Source organism: Dipodomys spectabilis, unplaced genomic scaffold (assembly GCF_019054845.1).
Source record: "Dipodomys spectabilis isolate Male_0828 unplaced genomic scaffold, ASM1905484v1 ptg000069l, whole genome shotgun sequence".
Lineage (NCBI taxonomy): Eukaryota > Metazoa > Chordata > Mammalia > Rodentia > Heteromyidae > Dipodomys > Dipodomys spectabilis.
Window position 1 is genome coordinate 6885001 of NW_024870746.1, and position 16488 is coordinate 6901488.

The 16488-nt window shown below is 49.5% G+C and overlaps 1 protein-coding gene across 1 annotated transcript in view; it reads right to left on the reverse strand.

The window, feature by feature from the left end:
• The window catches only part of Il6r (interleukin 6 receptor), a 50256-nt gene extending 34632 nt beyond the window's left edge, over window positions 1-15624 (reverse strand). Inside the window, exon 1 of the mRNA XM_042681742.1 lies at window positions 15223-15624. Within this exon, the coding sequence (XP_042537676.1) occupies window positions 15223-15310 (88 nt within the window). The 5' untranslated portion in view covers window positions 15311-15624. The remainder of the gene's footprint in view (window positions 1-15222) is intronic.
• Window positions 15625-16488: the final 864 nt, after the last annotated feature.

A 16488-nucleotide genomic window follows, 5' to 3' on the forward strand; every position in this document is an offset into this window, starting at 1 on the left:
AGCAGAGCTTCGGGGAGGAACATAATGGCCACTTCCTTTGCCAAGGAACTTGAGTAATGCTTTCTGAATCTTTGAAACTGAGTCACTGGTTGGTGTGTTGATTTTTTTTCTTTTTAATAGGGAGCAATTAATTATAAACCACCCATTGGCAAGAATTGCCAGTCATAGCCTTGCTTCAAAACATATTTTTTCTGAGACCTGGAAACAATGCTGTGTTAACTTTGCTCTTAAAAGCATTGTACATCAAATGATCCCAAGAGTACTCATAGAGGAAATGAACATAAGAAGGTTGTCTAAGGGCAGTTCAGCATCTGACTAGCAAGCATGAGGCCCTGAGTCCAAATCCCAGTATCACGATAGCACTGGCCCTCCCATCCACCTACCTGCTCACCTCTGTTTCCTGACCCACTTCTGAGCAGTGACACCGGGTAGCAGTGGGTGAATCTCAGGATTGAGTGGATCTTTGAAGAGGAGGAAGTGCCCTCCTAGGACCTCTGCCTCCCCAAAGATGAGACTAGAGGGATTTTTTTTCCTCTATCTTTGTTTTCTGAGACAGAGATTATGTTATCCAGACAGGCCTTGAACTCCTGGGCTCAAGCAATCCTTCTACCTTAGCCTCCCATTAGCTGGGATGTGCCACTTAATTAGCTACAGCATGTACCACCACCTTTGGATTTTCTGTGGTTTTTATATTTTCTACAAGTTGCTTGTCCTTATAATGGATACACTAGGTAGCCTGGGCCTGTCCCATTTATTACTCGAGGAGGAAAGGGTAGGGAGCATTGGAGATAAGAGTGGATTTCTCAAGATAAGCAGCTTCCAAATTACCTTCAGGCCAGAGTGCTCCCATCTTGCCCTCACAAAGTTCTCTGTGTCCCATGCTGGACTCTGCACCCTCAGCTCATCCTTCCCTGCACATCTGACTCCCTGCTGGCAAAGGTCCCATCCTTAGTTTATCCTCAGTTCCTCCCTTCTGTCCTTTAAAAGCCCCATAGGAAAAAAAAAAAAAAAAAAGGGCCAAAGGGAAGAGACCCAGCAAGAGCCAGGTGAGGGCATGTTGCTGGGAGCACCCCTTCTTACAAGTCAGGCCTCCACACAACCAGAGCCTGGCATGTGTGCCCAGTGCAAGGAATGGCAGGCACTACATGAGCTGCAATTCAGCCAAGAGTATCTAGCATCTGCCCTTGAGCGATTGCTTAGCCTTTTGGAGCCAGGATTGCCAGCTTGTGCCTGCTCCTCCTGAAAAATTCAAGAATGTTTGTATATCATCTTATGCAAGGCCAGAAGTTCCTAAGCCAAGAAGAAGAAGAAGAAGTAAGAGCTACTGTATATCTAAAATAAATATCCCCAATAAAGCTAGGCAATGGAGGCTCATGCCTGTAATCCAAACTAACTCAGGAGCCTAAGATCTGAGGATTAAGGTTCCAAGCCAGCCCAGGCAGAAAAGATTGAGGCTCTTATCTCTAGTTAACCACCAAAAAGCAAGAAGTAGAGGTATGGCTCAAGTGGTCCAGCACCAGCCTTGAGAGAAAAAGCTAGAGGAGAGCACTAAGGCCCTGAGTTCAAGCTCCAATACCAACATGTGCCAGAGTGTGCTCACGCGTGCGCACACACACACATATACACACACATACATATACACACCCCAAAATAAAGAAATAAACAAGTAAATCTCTAACACATTGAAGGAGCAAGAAAAAGGAATAAATCATCCTAAAACAGGGAAGTGGGATTTGAGCAATATCTTGAGAAGTGAGTGGGAATTTGATAGGCAGAGCTCCAGGGGATGGCATATCAGAAAGAAGGAACTTTGCTGGGTGTTGTTGGCTCACACCTGCAATCCAGGAGGCTGAGATCTGAGGATCATGTTTCCAAGCCAGCCCGAGCAGGAAAGGCTATGAGATTTGATCTCCAATTGACCACCCCCAAACCAGAAGTGAAGCTGTGGATCAAAGTGGTAGAGTGCTAGCCTTGAGCACAAAAGCTCAGGGACAGTGCCCAGGCCCTGATTCAAACCCCAGGACTGACACAAAAAAAGAAAGAAGGAACTCCATAGAGAAAGGCATACAAAAATAAGTGTTCTAGACAGCGCTGCGGTCTACAGAGTCTGTAACACAGGAAGACAAGGTGAGGGGGAATAGATAGGGCGTGAGACCCTATCTATCTCAGCCTCTTGCTGGGCAGCTGACTCTGCTTCCTGCTTTCCTTTCCTTCCCCCACCATCTTGAGAATGAACTAACTCTGCCCCTAGCTACTGGTGCACCATAAAGCATCACAGAGGAGGAAGGGAGGGAGAAAGGAGCATCCAGGGACTGAGGCTTCTTACTTTCTGCCAAGACCAATGTCACAAGGACTGAGGGAGGAACTAATCCTGGGTTCCTACTGGGACACTGTAGATTTGTTGGTAGTGCCTCACCTGGGACTGAGGATCAGGAAAGGAGACTGAGTTGCCAAAGTATCTTTGTACCACCACTGCCACCCCAGATAGATTTGCTGTCTGTTGTGGCTTAACTAGTTGGGTGGAGTTGGATTTCCACAAAAGTTTTGCTTTGTTTTGTTCTTTAATATAAATCGCATCTCTGAGAGCAAGAGGCCATGTGGTGTAGAGGAAATAACTCTGCATGTGCTGTAAAGGAAACAGCTCTTGCTTCTAACTTGTAGGCAGCCGTGGGCACGTCTGCCCAGGCAGGATCTGCTCGTGTGAAAACAAAGGTTCTGATCATGATCTGAACTCTGTGGTCTAGCATGCCACTAATTCTCCCAAATCATCAGCTCTCAGAGGACAAGAAAAGCATCTGTTTACTTCAGACAATGAATTCCCAGCTTAAAATACTTAATCCATCAATTTATTATTTTTAATAGGTGATGGCTTAAAGGCAGAGAAGTGAGTGATCAGATCATCCCGGAGCCTTGAGACAAATTCTTCTTTCCCTAGCCTTCCACTCCTCAAAAGGAGAACTTGAGTTCTGGTATATCCCAACCCGCAATTCTACAATCCAGCTCCAGTAGCTGTAACCCCTTACCCTGGAGCACTGGACACCATCATAGCCCATGTACCTTTCCCACTGGAACTTCTCAACAGAGCTCTGAGAAGTAGGGCTCCCCTCCCCACGAAGGATTTCAGGTTGGGTGCCAGAAAACCAAATAATTTTGTTGTTGCTCTAATTTTTTCCCCTTTTCACATAAACTTGTAAATGCCAATAACAAGAGAAAAACACACAGACCAAGACACACATTTCTCAATTCTCTTACAGCTTACTGCTGTTCTTGCCAGCAAAAACAAGTTCAGCTTCCCAGCCCCATTTATGTAAGCAGTGAGCCAGCTGCCTGGCCTGCCATGGAGCACACGGCCTTCACTTGGGCCTGCTAATCCCATCCACTGCTCCATTTCTTAGCAGAGACCTGGGGGCCAGCTGGCCACCAGGATACCACCAAGCCTCTCAGGTTGCAGGAACACAGGGTTTCAGACAAGGTCACAGAGGATCCAAAGGCCCCTTCTCAGCACTGAAGCCCTTGATCTGGAAGGAGATGGGTATCAAGAGGTTGCCAGGAGAGTTGGGCACCTCAGGTTCAAAAGGAAACAAATGCACTTTGGTCCCTGGGGGCTAGGACAGGTTCCCCTTATTCCCAGTCACCTTTCCTTGCATTTTCTATTTAAGGACCGGAGAATGTCCCATTGGAAGTCAGCCTTCTGACATGTGTTAAGAACCATAAACTATCATTATAGAGTGCTGTCTTTAACACTGGGGTGCTTTACCCAAATGTAGTCTGCTCCTTGCAGCAAACCTGCCAGGGAGGGAGACTCAAACCCATCCCACTGTTGGAGTAGCAGAGATCAGAGAAATGAAGGAACTGGCTGTCATTCACACAGCTCGGGGGGGAAGAGCAAGGGGTATGCTGGGCCTTAGTGTGGATGGCCGGAGCCTCTCTCTCACCTGGCCAGGTAACTCTCTGGGACCCTCCCCAGCTACCCCACTAGGAAGGAACCCTGAGTATTGAAGGTAATATCTAGTGGGGAGGGAGCCTCTTCCTCACAGCCAGTTGTACCTCGTGGGACCCTGGGGATTTCCCTGGAGAGTCCAGAGTCACACCCTTGAGCTCTCTCCACCTGCTCTGTACCAACAGTATTTGTGTGTTGAGCTGCAGCTTAAATCTGCCCAGGCCAAGAGCATGGCAGGTCAAGATTAGGCTCTGAAATATGGCCCCTGCTGCCTCCTCTAACCCTCTTCCAGATTCACTTATATTAGCCACTGCTCCACTCCCACCCCGCCCACTAATGTGTTTGTACTTCTTGTACCTGCTCGTATTTGCCTCATGTTTGGCAGAGTCAGTATTTACCTTGGCTCAGCTTTCCTCTCCATCCACACCACAAGAGGCTCATAAACCACTGGGAGAAAGGCCAGGGGGTGAGGGGACCCGAGAGGAGTCCTTTAGGCCCCCAAAAAGGTAAGGCTGGGTGTTGACTGGGGGGACCCATGCGTGGGACCTGCTGTTCCAGGGCAACGCTTGCCCTCCCCTGGCAACAGGCAAAGATCACTACATGGCCTGGAACCAAGAAGATTGGCAGGGGTCACCGCTCAGAGATTATAAATTAATTAGAGGGAAAGTTTTCAAAGGGGGGGAGGACAACAACCCTACCCCACCCAACCCCCATCTGGCCTCTTAAAGAGATTAGAGCTGGCACTGTAAGCCAGCCCAAGCTGGACTTGAGCAAAAAAGCATTGGTTCCCTAGAGGCCTGTCCTGGGACCTTGGTCTACAAAGCCACCAAGAGGAGGCGCTGTGGCTGGGGGTGGGTGCTGAGATAAGGCAACTACTTGAAGACCCAAAAGCCTTTGTGGAGGGCCCAGAAGTTTGGGCCCAGAAGTCAGTGTGTCATGTGGCCAGGACTGGACCCCTGGGCTCTGGACTCCCTACCACCCTCAGCCCTCCTTGGAGTACAACACAATGTCTGGCTTCTCAGCTCTGACTGTGTCTTAACTAGGTGCCTGGCCATGGTCAAGAGTTCCTGGAAGGTAGGAGGAGAGTGGCAAGAAAAAGGGACCTGATGTATGTCCCCTTTCCCCTCCAGACCATATCTACCTGTCACCACCCTCCTCTCCCCCACACCCATCTCTAGATAGCAGGAAGAAAAGCTCCAGATTTGAAAAGCCACAATGGGAGGCACCCTCTCCCCCCCCCCCCCCCCCGACTCCTTTTCCCTCTACTTTCCCTTCCTCCTCTGAGGCTCCTGGGCTAAAGTTCTTACTCTGAGGTGTGGTTCCATGTGGATGTGGTGTTGGTGAAGATTCCTGGAGCTGCCCACTCTGTTTGGCGAAATAACACACTGCCAATAATACACACACACACACACACACGCAGCTCACTCTACTACATCTCAAAGGAAGTAGATCGGAGGTGCATTGGGCACACCCTTCTTCCCTGACACTTGGGTACCCAGATTTCCTGCCCAGCTCATCCTTCTTATGACAAGAGCTCCAGGCTCTGCTTCCAGCTACGAAGACGTCAGTGCTCCCTAAACTAATCTCAAATAAAAATACCAACACGACCTTTTTATAAACTAAGCATGTTGATTCTAAAGTTCAAATGGAAAAGAAAATAGGAAAGATAGCCAGGAAAACTATGGAAAGAAAAAAAAAAAAAGCAGAGAAATGAAAGGGGGATTAATTCTGTCAAACTAAGGACATATTATAAAGCTACAGTAATTAAAACACTGTGGTACTGGTACATAAATGGAGAGAGAAAAATATGGAAGGGACTAGAAAGGTCAGAAATAAAAATCAGAGACTGAAAGTAGAGTTTAGGGTGGAGCACTTGTCTAGCATTCACAAAGCCCAGGGTTTGATCCCCAGCATGCTCCCCTCAAAAATATGAAGTAATTAAAAAAAAATCAGCTTAGTCTAAACTACTAAACAGTACACTTAAAAATGGTTAAGATAGGGGCAGGGAAGGTGGCTCAGTGGTAGAGCGCTTGCCTTGCATACATGAGGCCCTGGGTTCGATTCCCCAGCACCACATAAGCAAAAAAATAAAAATTAAATTAAAAAAAAAATAAAATGGTTAAGATGGGGGCTGGGAAGGTTGCTCAGTGGTAGAGCGCTTGCCTTGCATGCCTGAGGCCCTGGGTTCGATTCCTCAGCACCACATAAGCAAAAAGAAAAAAGCCGGAAGTGGTGCTGTGGCTCAAGTGGTAGAGCGCTAGCCTTGAGCTGAAGAGCTGAGGGACAGCGCCCAGGCCCAGAGTTCAGGCCCCATGACTGGACCGAAAAACAAACAAACAAACAAACAAAAAAAGCTGGAAGTGCTGCTGGGGCTCAAGTGGTAGAGCGCTAGCCTTGAGCTGAAGAGCTGAGGGACAGCGCCCAGGCCCAGAGTTCAGGCCCCACAACCAGACCCAAAAAAAAATTAAAAAAAAAAATCTTTGTGGCAAAAGTTAACCTCTACTAACAAACATAAACCATAAAAACCAGAAAAATATTAAAAATTCATATTGTTTTGCTCAAGGGTGGCATTCTATCACTTGAGCCACAGCTCCACTTCTAGCTTCTTGGTAGTTAATTGGAAGTAGAAGTCTCATGGACTTTTCTGCCCAAGCAAGCTTTGATCCTCAGACCGCAACCTCCTGAGTAACTAAGATTATAGACCTAAGCCAGTTCAGCATCTTTTAAAACTGCTTTTGGTTGATTACACTTTAGACACGGAAACATACCATTATGGCACTTCCCTTGTAGTTAACCTTCTCAGAAGAGCTTCTCATATCATTTTCTCCCATTTCCCTCCTCTTCCTCCTTCCCATACCCTCTGTTTTGTTGTTGTTGTTGTTTTAGGGTTTGTTGTTGCTGCTGCTGCTGTTTGAGGCAGAATCTTGCTATGCAGCCCAATCTGGCCTCCAACTCATAATCTTCCTGTCTCAGCCTCCCTGGTGCCGTGATCCTAGGCATGTGCCATCACATATTTCTCTCATTCTCTCCTGAGTCCACTCTCGCCAGCCATTGGCCCCCACCTTGCACCAAAGCTCCTACAGCCAGAGTCACCACCACGGCCTGCCTGTTGCTAAGGCTACTGTCCAAAGTTTGCTTGTCCCATGGTCTGACCTCTCAGCAGTATTTGACCCTGATGCTCCCTCTCTTAGGTACAATGTCCTCATTGATTTCCAGGACACGAATTCTCCTGATTTCTCCCTTGCTTCACTGACCTCATATTCTTAGTCTCTCTAGCATATTCTTCCTCCTCAAGCTTCAGAAGATTGGTGACGCTGGGCACCACTGGCTCACACCTGTAATCCTAGCTACTCAAGAGGCTGAGATCTGAGGATCATGGTTCAAAGCCAGCCCAAGCAAGAAAGTCAATGAGACCCTTATCTCCAACTAACCACTAGTAAACCGGAAGTGGCTCTATGGTTCAAGTAGTAGAGTACTCAGGGTGAGCTGAAGAGCTGAGGGACAGCACCCAGGCCCAGAGTTCAAGCCCCATGACTGACAAAAAATAAATAAAAAATAAAAAGAGGCTGAGATCTGAGAATCACAGTCTGAAGCCAGCCTGGGCAACAAAATCTTTGAGATTCTTATCTTAAACCACAAAAAAAAATAGGAGTGGAGCAGTGGATCAAGTGGTAGAGTGCCATCCTTGAGTGTAAAAGCTAAGACACAGTACTCAGGCCCCAGTCCCTGAGTTTAAGCTCTAGCACCAACACCACACACACACACACATGTTGGTATGTGCTTTGAGGGCTGGGAGCTCACACCTGTAATCTTATACAGAAGGCTAAGATCTGAGGATCAAGGTTCAAAGCCAGCCCAATCAGGAAAGTCCCCAAGACTATTATCTCCAATTAACCACCAGAAAACCAGAAATGGAGCTGTGGCTCAAAGTGCTAGAGCACTAGCCTTGAGTGAAAGAGCTCAGGGATAGCACCCAGGCCCTGAGTTCAAAGTCCCATGACTGACAAAAAAATTAATTAGTAAAAAAAAAAAAAAAAAATGGTTGGTATGCCCAGGACTCAGGCCCAGGGCCTCATCTCTTCACTGACTACATTCTTACCCAAGATGAACTCAGCCAGTCTGCAGGCTTAAAATAACATCTGCCTGTGATGGCTCTCAAGTTCCTATCTCGAGCTCAGTCCTCCCCAAATTCCTGGCTCCTGCTGCCATCCCTTCTCAGCACAGTCTCTCAGTTTTCTAGTACACACACCTCTCAGATTCTATCTGTTCTATAGGAACCTGATCATCCCCTCCAATGCCACCAGTAGCCCACCCCACCTAGCAAGGGTGCTCGCCCTCCACTCACCTAAAGCCGCTGCACAGAGCAAAGGGCCTGTTCCCTGAACACAGCTGGCTCTCAGTGGCCTCGTTACTGAAACCATCATGTAGTCAGGCAAACCCAAAGAATCCTTTTCCAGAAGAAGAGTGCAATACAGGGAGAAAACAGGTTCAGGAGACAGGGTGGCCATGTGAATCTTAGTGACACACACCTAGGGATGGATGTCACTGGGCAGGCAGAGCTAACAAGGTACAGGACGAGTAGGGGAATGCTGGGAATGCTGCTGAGCTTCAGGTAAATGTCAAGCCTGTATTCTGGACAATGGCAGAAAAGACTCTGCCTATGCCAGAGGCTTCTGCCATTACTGACTTGCAAAGCAGAGCAAAGGCTACCTCACCCAACGCAACTCCCAGGAAGATGGAAGGTATGAGGCTTAAAGTTTTCCAATGCCATCTCCTCCTTGCCTCTCCAGCCCAGCCCTCAAAATGCTCTTGGAGCTGGCCTGTGGCTCAGAGCTAGAGTACTTGCAAACCTGGCACATGCTAAGTGCTCCATTTGATCCCTAGAACCACTAAAAAATAAAATAAAATTTGGGCTGGGAAGGTGGCTCAGTGGTAGAGCGCTTGCCTTGCATGCATGAAGCCCTGGAGTTCAATTCCTCAGTACCACATAAGCAGAAAAAGCCAAAAGTGGCACTGTGGCTCAAGTGGTAGAGTGTTCGCCTTGAGTTGAAGAGCTGAGGGACAGCGCCCAGTCCCAGAGTTCAGGTTCCACAACCAACAAGAAAAATTTAATTTAATTTAAAGAGAGAAAGAAAAGTCATTCTTTGAAGATCTTAAAACTCTTCTACAGTAAATGATGTGACATTTGACACTTATTCTGTTAAGCCAGGGGCCAACGTGCTGAATGCTTGGGGCCTTGTCTCTGCAGAGACACCCCCAAGCTTCCCCAGGAAAAGAGACATCCACAGAACATAACAGACCCTCAGGTAAGACAGATTGTCAGGGCTGGGAAGGTGGCTCAGTGGTAGAGCGCTTGCCTTGCATGCCAGAGGCCCTGGGTTCGATTCCTCAGCACCACATAAGCAAAAAGAAAAATGCCGGAAGTGGCGCTGTGGCTCAAGAGGTAGAGCGCTAGCCCTGAGCTGAAGAGCTGAGGGACAGTGCCCAGGCCCAGAGTTCAGCCCCCCCCCCAAAAAAAAAAAGACAGATTGTCATACAGGAGATAGGATTACACAGAATCTCTGAACCTTTTCCTCTTTCCTTCAGGCCTTCACTCAAATATTTTCTCAGTGAGGCCTACCTTAAAACATAAATTCTACATCACACCCACCCCTAACATATACAGCCAGTGCCAATACAGACACATACACACTCACACACCACATTTTTCCCCCTCCACACCAGTCACTCACAAAAGATGAATTAAATTTAAATCCTCTGTCGCCTCTGCTAGGAAGATACTCTAAAAAGCCAGGGATTTCTTTCTGTCTGCTTTGCTCATTGCTGAGTCTCAGAATAGCCTGCAACATGTTAGGAACTCAAAATGCATTTTAGGGATGAGTGATTGATTAGCTGAATTTAGTCAAGCACTCACTTGGCACTGGGGACTTCTCTTCCATCTGTTCAAACCTTACTTTGTCCATTTAGCCCTCACAACTATCTCCCTTCATCTTGTATTCTCCTCACTAGTTCCTCGTTCCAGGATCCCTCTCAAACACCAATTCAAAGGATGTTTAAGCCACTCCCATAAAAATGACAACATAAGCCGGGCACCAATGGCTCACACCTGTAATCCTAGCTACTCAGGAGGCTGAGATTTGAGGATCATGGTTCAAAGCTAGCCCAGGCAAGAAAGTCCATGAGATTCTTATCTCCAAAACAATCACCAGAAAACTGGAAGTGATGCTGTGACTCAAGTGGTAGAGCGGTAGCCTTGAGCAGACAAGCTCAGGGATGGTGCCCAGGCCCAGAGTTCAAGCCCCATGACCAAAAAAAAAAAAAAAAAAAAGACAACATATTTGATATCACCTATGTCCCTTAAATCATCTCTAGATTACCTGTAATACCTAACACAATGTAAATGCCTTTTACATTGCCCCTTACAGTTGATTGTTTGGAGAATAGTGACTGTATACTTTCAGCCCGGACACGATTGTCTTCTGCGGCAACTTTAATCTGTGCTTAGTTGAGTCCCTAGCTAATCTGCACAACACCAGGTGCAGGTGCTTATCAATTACCTGCTCATGCCTGTAATTCTTGTTACTCGAGCAGCTGAGATCTGAGGATCCCAGTTGTGAGCCAACCCAAGCAAAAAGTCCATGAGATTTTTTTTTTTTTTTTGGGTCCAGTCGTGAGGCCTGAACTCTGGGCCTGGGCGCTGTCCCTCAGCTCTTCAGCTCAAGGCTAGCGCTCTACCACTTGAGCCACAGCGCCACTTCTGGCTTTTTTTCTTTTTGCTTATGTGGTGCTGAGGAATCGAACCCAGGGCCTCAGGCATGCAAGGCAAGCGCTCTACCACTGAGCCACTTTCCCAGCTCCATGAGATTTTTATCTCCAGTTAACCACCAAAAAGCCAGAAGTGGAGGTGTGGCTCAGTGGTAGAGTGCCAGCTTTGAGTGGAAAAGCCAAATAAGAGAGTAAGGCCCTACTAGTGTGTTTACATATGCATGTGTGTGCTGCACACGTGCCACACGCACACACACACACACACAGAACCTTCAGATACAACCATTCATGTTTTCTTAATGGGGACACTGAGTCACAGACAGCACAATTAAGTCACTTGCCCTCAGTTATGCTGCAGTTATGCTACAGCTCTACATAGCAGGATGGAGCCGCCATCTGCCTGATTCCAAAGCCTCAGCCATTACCTGTACCACCTGAACTGTGCTCAGGTAAAAAAGAGAGAGAGAGAGAGAAGGATGGAGAGGGTCATGCAAGGAATGGCAGAAAGCTCTGGAAGAAACTGCTTAGCTCTCTGGGCCAGCACTACACAGGAGAACAGACGGAACTTTCAGTCCCAAACGGCAGCATGAGCATTTGAAAAGTGCCTAGTACAACCACGGAACTAAACTTTTCATTCCACTTAATTTTCATTACTCTCAATTAGCCACAAAGGGTGACTGGCTATGGGACACAGCTGCAAACCTAGACTGCCTCTGGTGACTGAGGATGCTCTGGATGCTGGCTGTGTGGCAGGTAGACCTGGAGTGAAAGGAAAGGGGCCTCTATATACAGCAGTGGGCACTTGGATCATCAGCTTTTAACTGCCCAGCCAAGACAGCACTTGTTTACCCAATTTGTCAAGGATTTAGTATAAGTAATGGACTCAGGGGCCAAGCGCCTGTTACCTTGGAGTCTTGGTCCTCAATCAGAGACACTTCTCCTTTCTAGCCCCCTGCCTAGATAATCCAGGTATCCAGAGGTATAAATGCTTGTGTATTTTTTTGCCTGAAATTTTCTTGTGTATTTTCTTGGTGCTCAATTGGTCGAGCACCAGACTTTAGCAGACACTGGATTCTTCTCCATCCTTCTCAAGATTTATACTTGGCCATTTTCAGGCTCCTTTTAGGGTGGGGTGTGCTTGGCTGATCCCACGCAGGCCTCCTGGGTTTTATAGAGACTCAGTAAATGTTTGTTGCAATGAATAAACAAGGGGCAGAGCCAATACTGGGAGAGATTTCTGGCGAGGAAGGGGGAGGGGAGGCCTGCACTCAGTTCCTCAGTCATACTGGGTAGGCCAGATGTCCTGAAACCTGACAGTGCCAAAAAATCACGAGGGGCAGGTCATTTAAAAAAAAAAAATCCAAAACACACTCTCTAGTGTTCATATTTAATAAATCTTGGGGTGAGGGCCAAGAACCATCACTTTTACCAACACCCCCACCCACCTTAACCAGAACTACCCTTCTGAGAAACACCGATTTGGGGTGAGGCTAGGAATGTAGGTAGGCTTTGGGGCCAGGAAGGGGTTGCCCTAAAGGGAAATTCAAATTTAAGGCGGGATTCTTTGGTATTTAAAGATGTATATGCTTGTTTTGTGTATTTTCTTGCCTGAAAAAAAGAAAAAAAAAATTGAAGAGGGAACTTGAGTCACCCTGGCTCAGGCCTTGTACATCCAGTATCTAGAATGCTGGAGCTAGATAAAGCCTGGATGCCACTAGTCAGGAACCCTTGAAGCCAAGACAGCTGAGGGGGCCTGGCAGCCACTAGGCACCAGTGGGCACCTTGATTCCAGGGAAAGCAGCTTCCTGGCTCTAAGCACCCAACTGCCCGCAGTGGGCAGGGGAAGCCAGCTCCAATCTCTGCTCCGCCCACCACTACCCCCAAGCCCCTCACTTTGCTAAAGGACACATCTCAGTCATTTGCTCCAAGCTTCCTGTCCCCTCTCTATTTTTGGTCTCCGTTTGTGGGCTGAGTTTGTGGGTGTGGGAGAGGAGCTGGGTATTTCTACTTCTGTGCATTTTCCTTCTGAGCTGGGAGGGCTTTCACTTCCTCCCCAAATTCTTAGTTCTGCCTTTCACAAGCTGCCCAGGTCATGAGACACTCCACACTCATACCCCTCTATCCCCATCAACCTTTCTGAGCACCAGGGAAACAGAACTGACTGGATGCTGTCCTCAGTATGTGGCTATTACTTGGCAGCAGAAAGAAAGCACATAGCTGCTACTCCCAAGGGCAGGTACCTAGGAGTGTGGGGTAAGTAGCAACAGAGGTTGGCAGGGGAACTCCACAGTCTCCCTCCTAAGGAGAAGAGGGCCTTGCATCCCTCAATTCCACCATGGGTTAATAAGCCCCTCAACTTCCCCTCAGCTTCCTTGGCCCCAGAATTCAGCCATGCCTCTCAGCTTGCCCCAACCCCTTTCCCCCAGCTTGCCCACTGGCCTAGTTCTACAATTGGAAGTCTTAAAGATCCCCTACACTGGAATACAGAGCTATGGAAGGGGCAGGCCTCCAAATGGGCCTGACAATTCCCTGCCTCAATCTCCTTTTTCAAACAACCAGACAACCTTTGAAGACAACCAATGAAGAATTAGAAAAATGTATAAAATAATCTGGGCACTGGTGACTCACGCTTATAATCTTAGCTGCTCAGGAGGCTGAGACCTGAGGATACCAGTTCAAAGCTATCATGGGCAAAAGAGTTCGTGAGATTCTTTTTTTGGGGGGGGGGGTGGCTTGAACTCAGTATGAGTGCTGTCCCTGCGCTCTTTTGCTGAAGGCTAGAGCTCTACCACTTGAGCCACAGCTCCACTTCTGGTTTTTGAGTGGTTAATTGGAAATAAGAGTCTCATAGGGACTTTCCTGCCCCAGCTAGCTTTGAACCACAATCCTCAGATCTCAGCCTCCTGAGTAGATAGGGTTACAAGCATGGGCTACCAGCACCTGGGCCAAGAGATTCTTATCTCCAATTAATCACATACACAAAAAAATTGAACTTTGCCTCAAGTGGTAAAGCATTAGCCTTGAGAAGAAAAAAAAAAAGCCAAGGGACAGTACCCAGGCCCTGAATTCAAACCCCAGTCAGTATAAGCATAAAGAAAAAGGAAAGAGTGAGCAAATGAACAAAAGAAGGAAGGAAAATAAAACAAGAGCCAGGCTTGGTGGTCAGACCTATGATCTTAGCCTTCTAGAAATAGAGTCAGGAGCATCATGAGTTCAAAGCAAGCCTGAGTAAAAGGAGAGAGAGAGAGAGAGAGGAGAAGAAAGAGGGAAGAAAGAAAGAAAGAAAGAAAGAAAGAAAGAAAGAAAGAAAGAAAGAAAGAAAGAAAGAAAGAAAGAAAGAAAGAAAGAAAGAAAGAAAGAAAAGGAAGAAAGAGGGAAAGGAAAGAAGAGGAGGGAAGGGGAAAGGAGAGGAGAGGAGAAAAGAGGAGAAGAGAGGAAAGGAGGGGAGGGGAGGAGAGGAAGGAGGACAGGAGAGGACAGGACAGGAGAGGAGGAGAGTAGAGGAGGAGAGGAGAGGAGAGGAGAGGAGAGGAGAGGTTTCCATCTTCAACGGCAGCTACTAGCAGGTCCTTCTCTCTTCCAAGCTCGAGCCACAACCATTCAGAAAGCAGAGAGCAGACATTCCAGCCCAGCTTCTACCCATGCCCGTTAACCACCAGACAGGGAGAGACCCAACGGTGTATGGTCTAAGCAGTGAAAGTCAAAACCGCTGCTCTCCCGCCACCCCCCCCCCCCCCGTTCCCTCCCACCACCAAGTCATCTGCTCCATAAGCCTGACTAGCTATCTCCCCTTCTGTTTTCCACTGTGTGCTCAAAAGAAGCCCTCAGACCCAACAATAAACTCTGGAAAGCCACTGTCCAGTTCCACTGGAAGAGAGGTGATGGAGCGCGAGCCCATAGGAACTCTGCCCCTGTCCAAGGGGCCAGCGCCAGGAGCCCCAGTCCCTCCCTGTCAACTCAGATTCCCAGGACGGGAAAGCGCGGGGCTGGCCAGCGCTGGTGCTGAGCTCTGCGACACGGCGCCCGTGTCAGACAGGCCAGTGTCATCCCGCGTGCGCCCAGGAGCACGGGGAGAGCCAGGCGAGGTGACCCCACGAACGCCGCCACTCTCGGACACCCCAGGAGGGAACGCCACGCCGCTAGGGCGCGCCCTTGGGCATCACCCCTTAAGAGCAACCCGGGTTCCAGTTGTGTAAGACTCCTGGGACCTTAAGAAGGAGAAACCCACAGTCGAGTTTCCGAAAAATACCCACAGTCCGACACCCAGACCCCGGGTTCTCTCCCCAGCTGCAGGGCAGAGGGCGCGGACACACACGATCGCCGCCGTGCACACACAGCTGGCCGGCCCTGGGCTGACACCGTGTGCCCGCGGAGACCCAAGCTAGCTACGGAAAAGGGGGGGAAGGAGTGCAGTCACACCTTCCCTCCCTCCAGCCTCCCCCTGCCAGCCTCTCGCGGTTTCCCCCACCCACCGGCTGCGCCAACCCTGCGGGCGCGCGGGCGCGCGAACTCCTTACCGAGCGCGCGGCAGCTCCACGGGGGCCCCGCCGCCCCCGGCGCCGCGGCGAGCAGCGCGCCGAGCAGCGCGCCCAGCCCGGCTAGCATGCTTCCTCCTCCGCTGGACGTCCCGGACCGGCGGCGGTGGTGCTGGGGGGACGGCGGCGGGCGGGCGCGCTCAGGCCCCCAGGGCAATCGCCATCCCCCGGGGCGCAGCGCACGGCGTGTCCGGGTCCCCCCCACCCCCGACCCCGACTCCGTGCTCAGCCCGGCTCCCTGTGGCCCGGCACTAAGTCAGTGCAGCTTCCCCCGTGCACATGACTCAGAGCGGCCGGCCGTCCTGACAACGCAGGAAAACATTTGAGGAACTCGCGCTGGAGCGTCTCTTGGCCGTCCCTGGGTGCGGTTACGAAAGAAAGCCAGGGCGGATGGCGCAACCGCCCCGCGCACACCCGAGGCCGCCCGAGGGGGGTGGCTTCCTGCCGCGGGGCCGCACCTGAGCGCCCGGGCCCGGGACGCCGAGCCCTGCCCCGGCTCCTCCGCGGCTTGGGGTCGCGGGGAAGGGGCGCTAGGCCAGCGCTTGCTCGGCTGTGAGTTTTGCTTTCGTGGGTAGGATTGATTACTCGGTGAAAGGCGCACCCGCGAGGCGCCCATGGGCCTCTCTTGGAAGTCTGATTTGCACACGGGAATCATCTGGAGAGCCCCTAAAAGACACCGGTGTCTGGGTGCGACCCCCGAGAGATTCTGAATTCGTTGTTCTGAAGTGACACTACCAGAAAGTTCAGTTCTCTCTGCCCACCTGGTCTGGCCCATCTGGGACAGAGAGACTGAGAACATGAGGCCTTGGAGTCTCCCGTTACACCCGCTGTGTGTGTGCCACTCCTGGTCCAAATCTCAGTTTCTTCACCTGTGCCGCGGAGATAAGAAGCCTTCGGTGAATGGACAGGATTAGAATGAGGATTTAGGAGATATTTCAGCATTCAGGCCACAGGTACTCGGGAGATAGAAGGACCCGCAGAGTCCACCTGCCTGACCTGACATATAGAAACTAGGACTCAGGAACAACCTCAGGAATCTTTTGTCTGTACCCCAGGAGGCTCCCCAAAGGGCCTGAGGCGAATAGGGTAGCTTCAGAGCCAATCTGGGAGGGAAAGAAAAATGCTGAAATAAGGTTTAAGCTAAGAAGCTTCTGGACAAGCAGCTGCTCATTTTGATGTGTTTTTCCACTCTGGGCTCCAGGCTCATCCAAACACCAGATCGAGGTCCACGGTGCAACTGGACCTGCT